The 14383-nt window shown below is 32.5% G+C and overlaps 1 protein-coding gene across 11 annotated transcripts in view; it reads left to right on the top strand.

The window, feature by feature from the left end:
• Positions 1 to 13249, top strand: part of LOC106717251 (protein phosphatase 1 regulatory subunit 12C) — a 30177-nt gene extending 16928 nt beyond the window's left edge. For 2 of the 11 annotated variants that reach the window (XM_014511025.2, XM_014511016.2), the window contains 11 exons: positions 180 to 260; positions 862 to 960; positions 1663 to 1897; positions 2501 to 2665; positions 4388 to 4508; positions 4823 to 4998; positions 5894 to 5959; positions 9155 to 9307; positions 10133 to 10216; positions 10365 to 10460; positions 12990 to 13067. In XM_014511025.2, coding sequence (XP_014366511.2) covers positions 180 to 260; positions 862 to 960; positions 1663 to 1897; positions 2501 to 2665; positions 4388 to 4508; positions 4823 to 4998; positions 5894 to 5959; positions 9155 to 9307; positions 10133 to 10216; positions 10365 to 10460 — 1276 coding nt within the window. In that variant the 3' untranslated portion in view covers positions 12990 to 13067. Of the gene's footprint in view, positions 1 to 179; positions 261 to 861; positions 961 to 1662; positions 1898 to 2500; positions 2666 to 4384; positions 4509 to 4822; positions 4999 to 5893; positions 5960 to 9154; positions 9308 to 10121; positions 10217 to 10364; positions 10461 to 12989 lie in introns of those variants that run through there. The other 9 variants (XM_014511017.2, XM_014511018.2, XM_014511019.2 and 6 more) reach the window with 9 other exon arrangements.
• Positions 13250 to 14383: the final 1134 nt, after the last annotated feature.

Genomic DNA, 14383 nt, shown 5'->3' with positions numbered 1-14383 from the left:
CTTAAAAAAGTGTTCTGCGCAGTCACTTACTGTGTGCCGACCCGCCAACATGTTTGGAATACGTTGTTATTAACATAGTGACACATTCCAATACAAATTTCGATATAACTAGTATCATCAAAATTTTTCAATAATTTTGTTGTAATGATTAATGTGTTATTTTTTTTATTTATCAATAGTAACAAGGAAAAGAGTGATACGGCGGAAACCAATACCAACAACCCGCGAGTCGATGCCTCCTTCGGAACTGTTAGGAGAAAGTAAGTACCTGACCCTGTTATTACTAAAAATACCTAAATAAAGATATTTTTTTTCTTTTTCATATACATAGTTTTTCAAAATAGACTTGGTAGTGTTCTTGTGTTATTTACAAGTAAAAGATCGCGAGTCGAATTGCAAATCGGATTTGTTACAGCAAAATATATCATTCATATAGTTACTTTCGAAACATCTTTAATGAAAAATTGTTATGTCATGATTAAAATCTCTTTAGTATATTCAGAACATTGTGTCTGGGTCTGTATTATATTTGTTAGAAAATTTATTTTTAGATAAAGGACAAGTAATATTTTATTACAAAGAGAGTTAGTGTGCAAAAGTATTCTAGTTTCTTCACAGTTCTATGCATGTATTGAAGTAGTAAGTAGTTGTAATTTTGATGAAAAGGAGGAAAAAATCAAAATTTAATGCAAAAATTGGTATTTATTTATATAAGTTATTATTTTACGAAAAATCTTATACTGTTTTATTTCTCAATTAGAATATGTATTAGTTTGTGTATGAGTATTTTAAGCATAGAATTTGGTATTAGAATTATTTTTTATGGTAACTAGATTTTTAACTAGTTGTTATGTATGACAGCTCATCCGAGAGCGTTGAGTCGAACACTAGCGAATCGACTCCGAGTTCGACCACTCCAACTAAACTGTCGCCAGGCAACATATTCAAGAATTTCTTCAAGTACCTACGCTCTTGCTGATTTTTATTTTCTTGGACACCGCACTATAATGTCAAATAGTTATTCAATGTAATATTTTTGCTTTGTAAATCATCTAATTTTGTTATAAACAATTATTCAATAACTAAATTAGCTTACCCTTAGAAATGAGAAAACGATGCACTAAGACAGAGAGTAAAATTAAATTTAGTGTGTAGACACGCAGTAATTGTACCCCAACAAATTCCCATAACTTATCTAAACTATCACTCCGACAGCTTGACCGTGATTCTTTTCCCGGAGTGTTACGTCTAAGGGTTTATATTTTCCCAAAATTCAGATTTGCAGTGATTTAAATAATAAAATAGGTGTATATAAAATGAGCGTTATTTGATTTACAAAGCTTAAATCGTTGAAATTAATGTAAAGAATTTTCGAAGACAATTGTTTATTTTCCATAAATTAAATTTCCAGGTAGACAGTTTGTAGATTCGTGTTCAAGTTAATATTTGTGTGGTTTTTTTGTAGAGCTTATTATAATGTTTGCTTATTCCTTTATAGTTTGCAAATTTCATCAACCGTATTATTGGCGTAAAAGTGCATGACATTTTTTGTTGTTTTCAGTGTTCACTTTTCAACGTGCGCATGATTTAAGTTTGAGAGATGCTTGTGTTTTTTTAATTGATTTGTATTTTTTAACACAATATATTTTTGATTTTTTAAAGGACGTTCGTGCCGCCTGTGCGAGATGACGAGAGTGAAACCCAAAGAAAGGCGCATGCGAAACGCGTGCGCGAGACGCGGCGTTCCACTCAGGGGGTCACACTAGACGAGATAAAATCCGCAGAGCAACTTGTGAAAAATAAAAATAATGCCACAGTTGAAGCCTCAACATCAAATGCGACCCTATCACAAAAATCTGACAATTCACTTGCTAATGTTAACGCACACAGCGAATTGGTAAGTCTTCTGCGGTTACAATTATTTTGTACAGATAAATCATGTATTATATATAATTTGTAACCCCTTGTTTTCATCCTATTTAATTGTAAATATGTATCCATTTTTAAATATCATTGTGTTTAATTATTATGTGATGTTTCAAATTTTGTCTTAATCTGGTTGGGTTACATTTCATACATATTCATTATATATTCATAAATATCAGGGCAAGACTGCAATATTGTATGTTTTGTGTTTGTTGTTTAAATTTTTTTTAATAACATGACATATATATGGTTACGGTCATGGGCGCGTCTTAATTTGCAAAAAAAATATATATTCTTGAAAAAAGTCTTTAGTATTGAATTGCATACTTGTTTTAGAATCCTTTGACCAGATATAGGAATTTCAAAAACCACTAAACACATATCCTTTCTCTGTTCACAATCACAACTCAAATCGAGGCAATCATATATTTATATACCTTTAATGGTTTTTACTGTTTTCATTATATAATGTGGAGGCAAATAGTGTGAACAGTTAGTTATTGAATAAGATGTAAATGTAGAAAGCATCATTTTTTATGGTGGATTGTGTCGTACACGATGTATCGCTGTATAGAGAGGCGCGAGGGCCGCCGGCGATGTGGCGGTTGCATGTAGCGTGGCGCTGGCGTGCGCGTCCGCGCCTGCCTCCGCCACCGCCTCCGCCACGGCCGCGGCAACTATCGCCGCACATGGCGATCGTCGCCCCTCGTGGCGACTGCGCCTCGACCCCGTCCACAAGGTCTATAGACCATTCACGTTATCGCATCACGTACCTCGGATAATCGGATATCATACGTCATATATATTTTTCATATTCACACTTTAAATCTAAAGTATGCCGTACACGTTAGGTTTTGCATAACGGTTTTTACCTTAGACATAAAAGAGTTTAATAGCTGGACAACTGTTACTCGTATAAAGGTTTACCTATAGGTTAAGCATATAAGGTTAAAATTGTCATGCAAAATGTAACATTTGCGCCGGATAAAAGTTTACCGAGATTGCTTTCGTTGTATTTATTTATTCCATTGTAACGCGACTCTTATGATTTTTATAGTCGAATGACGACGATTTCCTTGTAGTATTGTAATTCACCCTTGTAAGACACCTCAAAAAAGAGAGTGTAAGAAAAAATAAGTTCCTTTTCAACTTTTGGATTTAGTAACATTCAGTAGACAGAGACCATAATATGAAAGTGAAATCTTAATTTATTTGCATTTATTTATTTCTACCAATATAAAATATATAGTTTAAATATGTATATGTACTATGATATCCGTATGTATGGAACACGACTATGAATTGCTTTAATAAACATAAATAAGCAAAATAACTTTAAATACTTAGTTTGCACTTACTTTATACTTTTCCAGATTTTATTTGACAACAGTGAGATTGCTCCTTGAAAACTAAATAAAAGACTTTGTCTAGATCAATAAGATAACTGTTTAAAATGTAAGAAAGCGACTAATTCTGATCAATTATATTTCTACAATTTAATAGTTGCATTTAATCAAAATAGTTTACAGTTCTGTTGCAATTAATAGTCGTGTTTGGTTGTGTCATTAGTTCGTGGTTATCGTAAAGCTGTTTCACGTTTTTCATAAGGCATTATAACATTTTCACTGCACTGTTGTGAACTGAATTCTCTATTAAAATCTTCGTATCTATTCATTTCTTCTATTTTGTACAATTTAATAATATTTTGGCGGCTGAATTATGTGCAAAATAAAAATATATTTATCAGGTCCAGTCTGCATGTGTTATATTTAAGTATATTTTATATGAAATAATAAGTATCGCTTATGTGTTTTAGTATGATATCAAAGTTTGTTACAAGCTACGGTTTTTCTAATAGAATTAAGTCGAAACAATTGTGACTGGTTAAGTACATTTTCATGTGCATGTTAAATGACTGAATTAACCTATATGTCTCACCACACCTTGTGATAATAGAACTTTTTAAATTTGTAGTGAATGATATTTAACTATATTACAGTTGTTTTTTAGTACTAAAAACTAACTAAAAAGAAACAACAATCTATTTCTTTTGAGTTCTTAGTAGGAATTAACTTGTTAAATTGTTTTGTTATTATAACTTGTTTAAATATGAATAGAGTATCTTTAATGTTGATAATTTCTAATCACCAATAACATCATTAACCACAGTTTTTCTGTTGTTTAGTTTCACTTTTAATAATTTATTGTTGCTGCTAGCTGTTGCTAGTTAAATACAATTTAATTTTGACTGAAACTAATTATTGACTACAATGTATTTAAAGTTATGTCCATATTATCAAGTACAAATTAAGTTCATTTCATCGGCTTGAACATTCAACCAGCTGTTCGATGTGGACGCACTCTAAGATCTATATAAATAAATAGCTTTTAGACAATAAACTAAAAATATTTTTGGTGTGAAAAGAAAAATTATTTATCTTAACTTTTTTTGTAACTGGAGGAGGACGGTGAGGCGAATGCGGCAAAGGTGACAACAACAGGGCCATCTCAAGCTGCAGCTGAGGCCACAGTGTTTGTGCGCCGGACGCTGGCATCCAGTACATCAACACTGAACAGAACAGGTAATACATAGAAATAAAATGGGTACATTTTTGTTATCTTTAATACTAGCCTCAGAGAGCTATCTTGTGAACAGTATAGAGAGCAATATTGCTATTGTTTCAATGTGCACTAACTGTCAATATAGTACTAATTTGCTTCACTATTCTATCGTATAAAAATAGCATTAAACAAAATTCAGTCCAGGTCAAAGGGGATTAAATTAATCGTTGATCTAGACTTTGTCACTTACGTAATAAAAAAAAGAACAACAAAGTGCCTCGACCAATAACGTTAATGTAATAAAGGGCTTTAATATTTATTTGAATTTTGCAAGAAGACGACAAGGAGACTGAGAAAAGAGAGAACGAGGCTACGGAGAGCGTGATGTTGGGTAGCGATCTCGGATCTTGTACCGTACCCTCGCCAGCAACTCAGACCGTACAAAACATGATTCAGCGCCGCCGCAGGTCGAAACGCCGCTCTACTGGTGTCGGACAAGTAGACTTTGAAGTGAGTATAAAGCATTTCCATCATTCCACCGGCGCTGGACAGTGCCCTCTCCTCACATCCCTTTATGTCCCGGTACATTTAACACTGCACAGCAACTAGTGCGATTTTCCGATCCGCCAAGATATTTGAAATATACAATACCTTTAATGCCCAACACATATCTTTTAATCTTTTAATTTAGTATTTTATCAAAGTTACGGTTTGTTAGAAGTGTGATTGTTGCTTACTTTTTTAGTTAGTGTACAAGTGACAGGACTCTTTTTGTTTTAATGTTTCTACCCAACTTTCGAGATATTTATTTATATTGATAGGGTACCGCAATAAAATATATCTCAGCTTTACACAGCACGACAACATGTTTATTTTGGATGAAAGATCATATGATGCGTTTAAAAATTTGTTTTTAAGAAATTGTTTAAAAAAAGTTCTTAGAAGACGGTGTTATATTGTAACACAACTCGAAAAATGTTCGCTGGATATTTGCCAGGATTAGTTAATAAATAACATATTACTGACGCAAGAACTGTTTCCATTTATGATGTAGTCTTCAAAGAATAATATCTGTATTCATATGCATATTTTAATTCAAAACCTAAAGTTTTTTAAACAAAAGTATTTATATTTTTTTAATTTACAAATTATAGCGTCAAAGTAAAGATAATAATATATTTTATAAGTTAATTAAAAGGTTTGAGATGACTCTTGTTGTTTTTTATATAAGACTATAAATTTAATATAGATATTTATAGTCGTAACCATAATTTTATTAATCAATTAGTTAGAAAACACAACAATAGTCAACTCAAACTTTACATTTTTATGTGTCATATTCGTAACTTTACCAGTATTCAAGAGCGTTTACAATAACGTTGTAACAATAAATGCATTGGTTTAGGATTCTATCAACGACCGAGGTGCAGGCGGTGATGGTGACGAAGAAAACGTCGATAAAAACGAACCAGTAAGTGTTTTGATATGTTATTATGTTGTTTTTTTTTTTTACGTCTATCTTTGATTAACTAAAAAAAGGACAATTTGACATATCGATAAACAGTGGCATTCGCTGGTAAATGTCCATTTATAGATAAGTTGTAGTCTCCGCACTCTATTTACAAATAACTAACGATTATTTTTGCTCATCCGCGATATTTTCAATTTGTCCAAATTTACCCAAGATTTAAAGATCGTTATAACAATTGAAAAGTATTCTTTAGAAGGCGTTCGAATAATTTATATTGCGTTTCATATTAAGCTATTATAATTATCTTCGTATGACACCGATTTAATATTGACATCGACCAATGCTTCTATGTTTTGATTAAATGAAAAGATATGTGAATTTACTTTTGTATATCGAACTGCCACTATTTATAAATCAGAGACGTTCTTCTCCTTTCGGTGTCATTTCTGCCATCGTAAGATTGTGTTATTGGAAATATGTAATAACATCTATTACATATATTATCATAAAATAGATAAATAATATGTACATTAGGTTCTAAGGGAAGTGTTGTCAATGGATTTATTAAAAGAGTTTAGAAGTTCTATGAAGCTAACTATAATGAATATCGACCACCTTTAACCAGTATTAGTTCTCTCTCTCGAAAATATTTGTATGAGTGATTGTAAAACCATACGAACATGTGTTACCTAAATCACCTAATAGCTTTATGAAATGTTCAGTTCAATCATTTTCGAGAAACAATGATGCCATCGATACAGTCAGTACTTTTAAATCTTTAAAAACGTCATTTAGTTATTACAAGACATTTTCTTAGTGAGAGTAAAACAACGATAATATGTAACAGTTACGATCCAAAATTGACGTATTGGCTTGAATCCAATCGGTACTGTACATACTAAATGACCCATAAATTCGTACGTCAACTGCGAACACTTCAAGTACGTTTGTTTGTATTTACAAGTGATTTATCTATTTGTCTATTTATTGTTAAAATCTATATACTATCAGAACAATATCAATGTTGATGTTTATACCTGTCTTGTCGTGACTAACTGATTGATGTTATAAACGAATTCTAAGAATGATCAAACCGTAGTGAGTATATCGGTCGATGACGGCACATCTGACTGAACACATGGCCGAGTGACGCAGTCTACGCGTCTTGTTCCTTTTGATTATTTTTTTGATATTTGCTGTCTTTTTATATTATTTTTTCTGTTTCCACTTTATTTTGGTCGGGATATTCATCGAGATTAAGTTCTATTAAAATTACCATATGAAAGTTACCCTAGTATTAGGTATTTGTTTCATAGATCTTTTAGATCATTGATCCACGGCCTAGTATTTAAGATATTTAATAAATTATATATTTTGTGATAAAATTTACTTGGCAGCCCAATATTGGTCTCCTGGTTTTGTAATTTATTGTAATATGTCTCGTAATACCTAGTAGAATTGCGCTTTAGCTCACGTTAATCGCTTTAGTCTTGAAAGCGGGTAATGTTCTAAGATGTTTTATAAAAATCTATGCAGTGATTTAGAAACGCGTACGAGAACTTTGATATTTATTTTTGACATTACTACATACACATACATAGATCTACGTGAGCAGATATAGTGTGTTTTAGAATTCCAGTCATGTACATTAGACGGGACCAAACAAATCAGTATTTGGGTCACGCTGTATACTGAACGGGAATCTGTGTAAACTTGAAAATAGATTTTATTTTCGTCGTCGACCCAAAGACAAAAGGCATTACGCGCTTCTGCAATTTAGCACAACTACAATTATTGGTTATTTGGATTTAGAACAAATTTTATTCAATGTACGATCAGAACCTCGATGTAGTTATTTCATTTTAATTTACTTTTTATCAGAGACTAGCTTTTGCCCACGAATCCGTCCGCGCGAAATTGAAATAAAAAACAAACTTATTAAGTATTCTATGTGGTCTATATCTGTGCCAAATTACATTAAGATCCATTGAGCCGTTTCGGAGGTAACTTCAAACATCCATCCATCTATCTAAACTTTCCCATTTATGATATTAGTAAGATTATATAATAAGAAATAATAAATTATTTAAGTGTAGTTCGTGCATTTCGAATATTCAAACACTAAACTGAAAAAAGTGGGGCGTCTAATTACGCATTTGGAATGTTTTCCTCACGTCAGACGGATTGCTGCTGATGAGAAAGCTTCCATTTCAATATCACCCGTAGCGTCATGGGCATCTCCCACACAGTTTCATAGACCTGTGTTTGGCGTGGGCGTCTACAACATTTCCACACCGCATAGATTTATAAGAACTTGAAAAACATTCAGTTTGTTCTCATATCGCGTACCGTTCGCCCGTAGTCTTATTTGTGACTAAGTTTTCGCGTTTATGCGGAATGTGAGTGAAAATGAATCGAAAGCATGATAGATATACTTCGCGGCAGAGGGGCCTGAATTCGAGCTATGGATCATCTCCGAGCGTACTTGGCTCCATGGCCTCTTCACAATACCGCCCCTACTCTAACAATTATTCTAATTCGTACACGGCTAGCGCGTACAGGAATTACAATCCATATACGGTCGGTCTCGGCCGGCCGTCCAGCCTGGGCATATATGGGGGCACCAGTTCGGGTTACGGCGGAATTTATTTGAGTAGTGCTACATTAGGATCATTGAATTTAATGACACCTGTCCTGAAGAAATTAGACAAAAAAATATTAGCTAGCCAAAAGAACTTTAAAGCTAAAAGTATCCCTCCGCCGAAGTCACAGGAACAATTAGACTCATCGGAAGTGGCACCTGTAAGACCGGAGAGGAAATCTCGTTCGGCGAACAGAGACCGCGGTCTTAGTAAAGAACGTTCACGCTCGCTCACATCTCTCGACTCAGCCGCCACTCTTGACTCACGTTCCTTGAGTCTCAACTCTGTAGCATCAGAAGGATACTGTGTATGTTTAACAATCTTCATCATAACATCAAAATTGATAAAGAAAATCAGAATGTCTCTAACTTATAAAAATAAGTAAATTATTAAAAAAATCTATGTAAATAATGCAAAAAAACCTATATATATTTCTTACCTTAACACTGTACAGACTTGACATACGGAATCGTATCTTGTTTACTTTATGATGTAATTTCTATTGTTGTATTATTTTTAGTTTGTTTACTCGAAATGTTTAATTTCATTTCAGTCAAATTCGGAACAACGGAATGAGGAAGAAGAAATAAATTACAAAAAGTTATATGAGGAAGCCATGGTCGAAGTGAAACAATTACAGGCGCAGCTGACAAAAACTGAAAATAAACTATCGGAAGCTGAATCAATAATAACAGAATACGAAAAGGTATTTTTTGCCAAATTTACTGTGGTATTGTATACAAGTTGGGATTCAATTGGTGCCCACTCCAGTGATAGCTGTCAAAGTGCTGGAAATAATTTAATTAATAAATTAAATAATATTTTTTTATTGACCGCGTTGTGGAATGGTCTGTCCTCGGCGGTATTTCCAAACCAGAACGACTTAGGGTTCCTCAGGAAGCGAGCGTATAACTTTCTCTAAGGTCGAAAACGCATCTGTAATTTCCTACCTTGGTATTCCCGCCGCTTGTTTGCCTCCTTTTATTTATAAAATAATATATCTTTTACTGGAAAGAAATTTTATATTATGAAACGAAGTATAATAAAAGAAAAGATTTTAACTAATACTAAGACTAATGTAGTTATATATTAAAAAAAAATAAGTGAAGATGTTTTTTTTTTTTTCCTGTATATAGATTACACTCTGGAGGGGTATCAAAAAGTTCCATCATGTATACTATATCTTTTTTCTAAAATATGTTAATGTATTTTATTCAAAATATATATTTTATGAATAAAAGAGCAATGAATATATGAAAAAAAGAAGAATATTTAGTATGAGCTTGTATTATAACAGATGTGTTCCTATTTAAAACATTTGACTAATTCTCGCCCACCGCTTAACTAATTATATTATTCACTTACGCATTGCGCGTTGACAGATTTGCGCAAGTTTTGGCTTCACATATCACATCCACTCATTATGTTTGTTTTACATGCTTTAAAGGCTTCTGTTAAATGTGTAAATTTATTTACATATTATATAGCTTATGCAAAATTTAATCTGCCCTTATTTGAAGAATATTTGCAGAGGAATGCGAGTCTATCTGAGTTGGAAAAGAGAGAGAAACGAGCTATGATCAGGAAGTTGTCTGAGATGGAAGAGGAGTTGAAGGTAAGGCATTATCTGGTCTAAGAAATGTACTACGTTCGTTATATTTTAATTTAAAATTTTAATTAATCCTTATGTACCAACCGAACGAAATGGCGTGAACGCGGTCGCATCGCTATAACGAGTTATAATGTTGGTATTCGTTTTATAGCAATTGCAAAAACTTAAAGCCGAGAACGAAAGGTTGAGAGCTGAGAATCGCGCCTTAACGCGGGTCGTGAGCAAATTGACCAACTCCGCTAAATAGGTAAAATGTGTTCGATTGACAACAACCGCTCAGCGGCGACGGCGGCGACCACTCGGGTGACGGTCACGGTCCTTGGCTAGTTCACACTCTCACTTTATTAATATCAAATATTTAAATTCTTATTTTGTTTAATTTTTCATTATAAGACACGGCAATGGTGAAACTTGACGGTTGCATTATGTCGTTAGATTATGAACAAAGCCTCGGCCGTTGACCGCACCGGGAAGCGTGCGCCGCGCCCCCTCCCCCGATACATTAACCGAGTGCCGCGCGCATGCTTTGTTACATGCCTGCAGCGTACACGTGTGTGTTCACGGCCCAACAACAACCAACAACAACAACTTGTCCCAATTAAAATATATATATATTTTTTTTTATAAAAACGAGCAATTTTTTATCCGGCACATTCTGTATTTAGTAAGAAGTATTCTAGACACTATATGTGGACTGTTTTATTCTTATGACATGATCATTTGTTTCTTAAAAGTAGCAAAACTGAATTGAGATATTTTCTAAGTCGCAAAGATTGCTGAATATACTGAACCCTTAAAATCTTCAACTGTATTGTTTCGCCTCAAGATGTAAATGCTCTTAAGTTGGTAATGCTCGTTACTTTATCACGACTGACGACTAGACGATCCACACGCCTTGAACACAACACTTGTGCCGGCACATCCCGGCTCCTCCCGGCTTATCCGGCTACATGTAACGGACCTGCTACTAGCTACGTTGTGCCCATATATAACTATTATATTGTGGATTTCAATTGCTTATCTATAATTGCATAAATACATATTGTTGTCCATTTCATTCTCTTCCACAAAACAGACCACAATGTGTATTCATACAAGTGTCACTTCCATCGTATTCAACTATCACATTTTGTTTTGGTTACGTCGACACAAACGCTTTGTTATTAACCGTCGTTCGAATTACAATAGTAAAAAAATGTATGAAAATAAGCCTTTTTCATGATTTGTTAAATTATAAAAGTTTCTGGTCAATCATTATGAGTTATGTAAAAAATAAATTTGTCTGTTTTCAATTCGATTTCAAGAGACATTCTTGAATTGCAACACTGACAACATTGTTTATTTCAACTGTCATTTTTTAAAATAACTAATTATCAATTTTACATCAATTTACCCCGTTATAAAAGGCCTAAATACGTACGCAATATAGTATTTTGTAGATTAACCGATTTAATGCTTTTTTTTCAAAGAAAAATTAAACGTTTTAGGCTTATCGTAGTTCATAGGTTTTTAAAGTTTTATTTTAAGATTTTTTACAATAACCATTATTTGTCGTATGCTGTAAAATATGGAGTCAGCTTTTTAACACCGCATCAATTAATACAAACATGACAGAAACCAATAAATACAATCAATCAAGTTACCTGGACCCGAGGACCAGCGCATTTTGTGTTGCATGTTATTTGTCTGGCAACATCCAATACCATTTTTACTGTGGGTTTTAACTGTCGAAATACTTGATTAAAATATATTGCCGTTACTCTCATTCTATTTGAAATAACACATATATATTTAGCAATGAACAACAGTAGTAATTGAAAGTTGCAACATTGCAATACATTAATATACTTTTGATTTATCGGAATCTCGAATGCGTTGCGACCTTTTGTGACATGGTAATGAAGCCACGCAGCCGCATCGATCAATTAATATATGAAGTCAAAACATGTAGAAACTTCTATAACTATTGTGTAACTAATTTTATTATAATAATTATGAATGATGTTACTGATTTTTATATCGGCATGTGGCATACATTTTTTTAGGGTTGCCATTTTATAAAATGCTAGCTGTCGTCTGAGACTCTGACTTCGCGGAATTAATAGTTTAATAGCCTATTTATTCTTCCAGAACATGTTCTGGTGCCGTTCTAAAGATACCTTCAACCAATTGTCCATCCTTCAAAACCTTCTCATTTATAATTTTGGTTACCAGTGTTTCGACAGTGCAATTTCACGGTTAATGCGTACATACTTTTAATCCAGATGAAATATCCATCCATACATTTTAATAACTCAATTTTGTTACATTATTACGTTGTAATGTCATAAATTAACTTGGAATTGTCCAAACACTCATGGAACATACCAATTTTATAGGAGGAATTGATGACATTGTTTTATTCTACAATTAAATGTTTGTTTTCCAAAAAAATACATTTTTATTTACGTGATAAATTTAAAAATTTCAACTTTTTCAACAATGTTTTCTCAAAAGACATGTAAATTGTTGTACATTTAAGATATTTACGTCAATTTGTAATATAAATTTGCGATTTTTGCTTTCAAAATAACAAAAATAATACAATTCGTTTTATTTTACTGATATTATAGAAACATTTTTTTCTAAACAGTAAATAAATGTTGTTTGTATTAAAAGTAAAAATAAAAATGTTTGGTATTAAAACTGTTATTGTTTAAGTTCTGAGATGTTTTTTTTTGTTATATGTGTAACTTTGATTCTGTATAATATTTAATTCTTGTAATGGTATTTGCAGACGTTGGCCATTGTACAAGTGGAGACTCAGCGTTTGAGAGACGAGAATTCAGCCCTTATTCGAGTCATAAGCAAGTTGTCAAAATGAGGCTCTCTCCTTGTGTCCCTCCTCTTCGCTCCCCGCCGGACCAGCTCGAAGTACGGCACAAGAATACAATATGTGCTACGCTGTCCTGTTTTAACGACGTGTAAATAATACCATTTAAGTAACAATTTATTTATAATGTGTTTTTAGTTATAGTTTTATGAATATAATGCATGTTGAAGATTAATTTTAAATTGAAAATTTATTGAGTGTTAAATGTTTAAAATTTTGTACAGTTGGCAATGGGGATTGGTTTTTCTATAATGATTTCATTTATGATTTTTTTTCCTGTTAAATATGATTCTTAAATCTATGGTTTTTTTTTGGTATAAATCTTTTGTATTTCATACTCTCTAATCTGAATTTATTTGTCCGTATCTTTTTGGAAGAAGTGTACAAAAACATTTAGGTTTTCGTTGCTAATGTTTGTAGCCATTTAGCATTGCCAAGTGTATAGTTTGTGTTTTAAATTTAATATTGTACCCATGTCTTACACGTCTTAATATATTCCTAAAAGATTTTAGTTATAAATAGTTTAAGCATAACCTATAAGCCATCACGAAAATAGTATTGGAAGTGTTGTTGGAACTATCTGTTATCTATTTTAATTTAATACAATGTAATTTACGGGCTTTTTGGCCGACCCAGGAGTCATTGCATATAGCAAGCATCACCTTTCTACTGGTCCTTTGTTTCAAACATCACAATATATCACATTTTCTTATAGTAGAAATTAAATGTTACTTAAATGTGATGTATAAATATTTACCTTTTCTATTTTACTTTTCTTTCTTCGTAAACTCTGTCTTTGTATTGTTATTATTGTTTTGATTTTAGATATTAGACGGTTCGTGAATAATGTTGAATTGTGGATAGTTAACGAACCCTGGGTAAGCAAATTTCAACGTTTTAGAGTCGATATATTAGCGTTGTAAGATGTGTGATCGTTTTAATAATATTGTAGCAGATAGATATCCACCGTAATTTTTAATATTCTGAACATTTGATTGCGCGCTAGAAAAATGGTGCGTACCAACGTGGCTGGGAAATTATGATTTTGGAAAATTTTTTTTTTTTAGGTCTATAATTGTATAATCTCAAATGTTATATTTAATTTCTTTCAGAATCTTTGTTTTTTTTTAAAGACATGTTATGATTAAAATGAAATAATTAATAAGGTAATTCGAATTTTCAATGTATAAATGTGAAATGTTTGATAATTTTTTTTTAAATTTATTTGTTTGTAAAATTTTATTTATTTCCAGAATTATAATATGGCCAAAATAAATTGATTGTCTTGAATTTATTTA

The sequence above is a fragment of the Papilio machaon genome, chromosome Z (assembly GCF_912999745.1).
Source record: "Papilio machaon chromosome Z, ilPapMach1.1, whole genome shotgun sequence".
Taxonomy (NCBI): domain Eukaryota; kingdom Metazoa; phylum Arthropoda; class Insecta; order Lepidoptera; family Papilionidae; genus Papilio; species Papilio machaon.
This window is presented reverse-complemented; position numbering and strand designations above follow the sequence as displayed.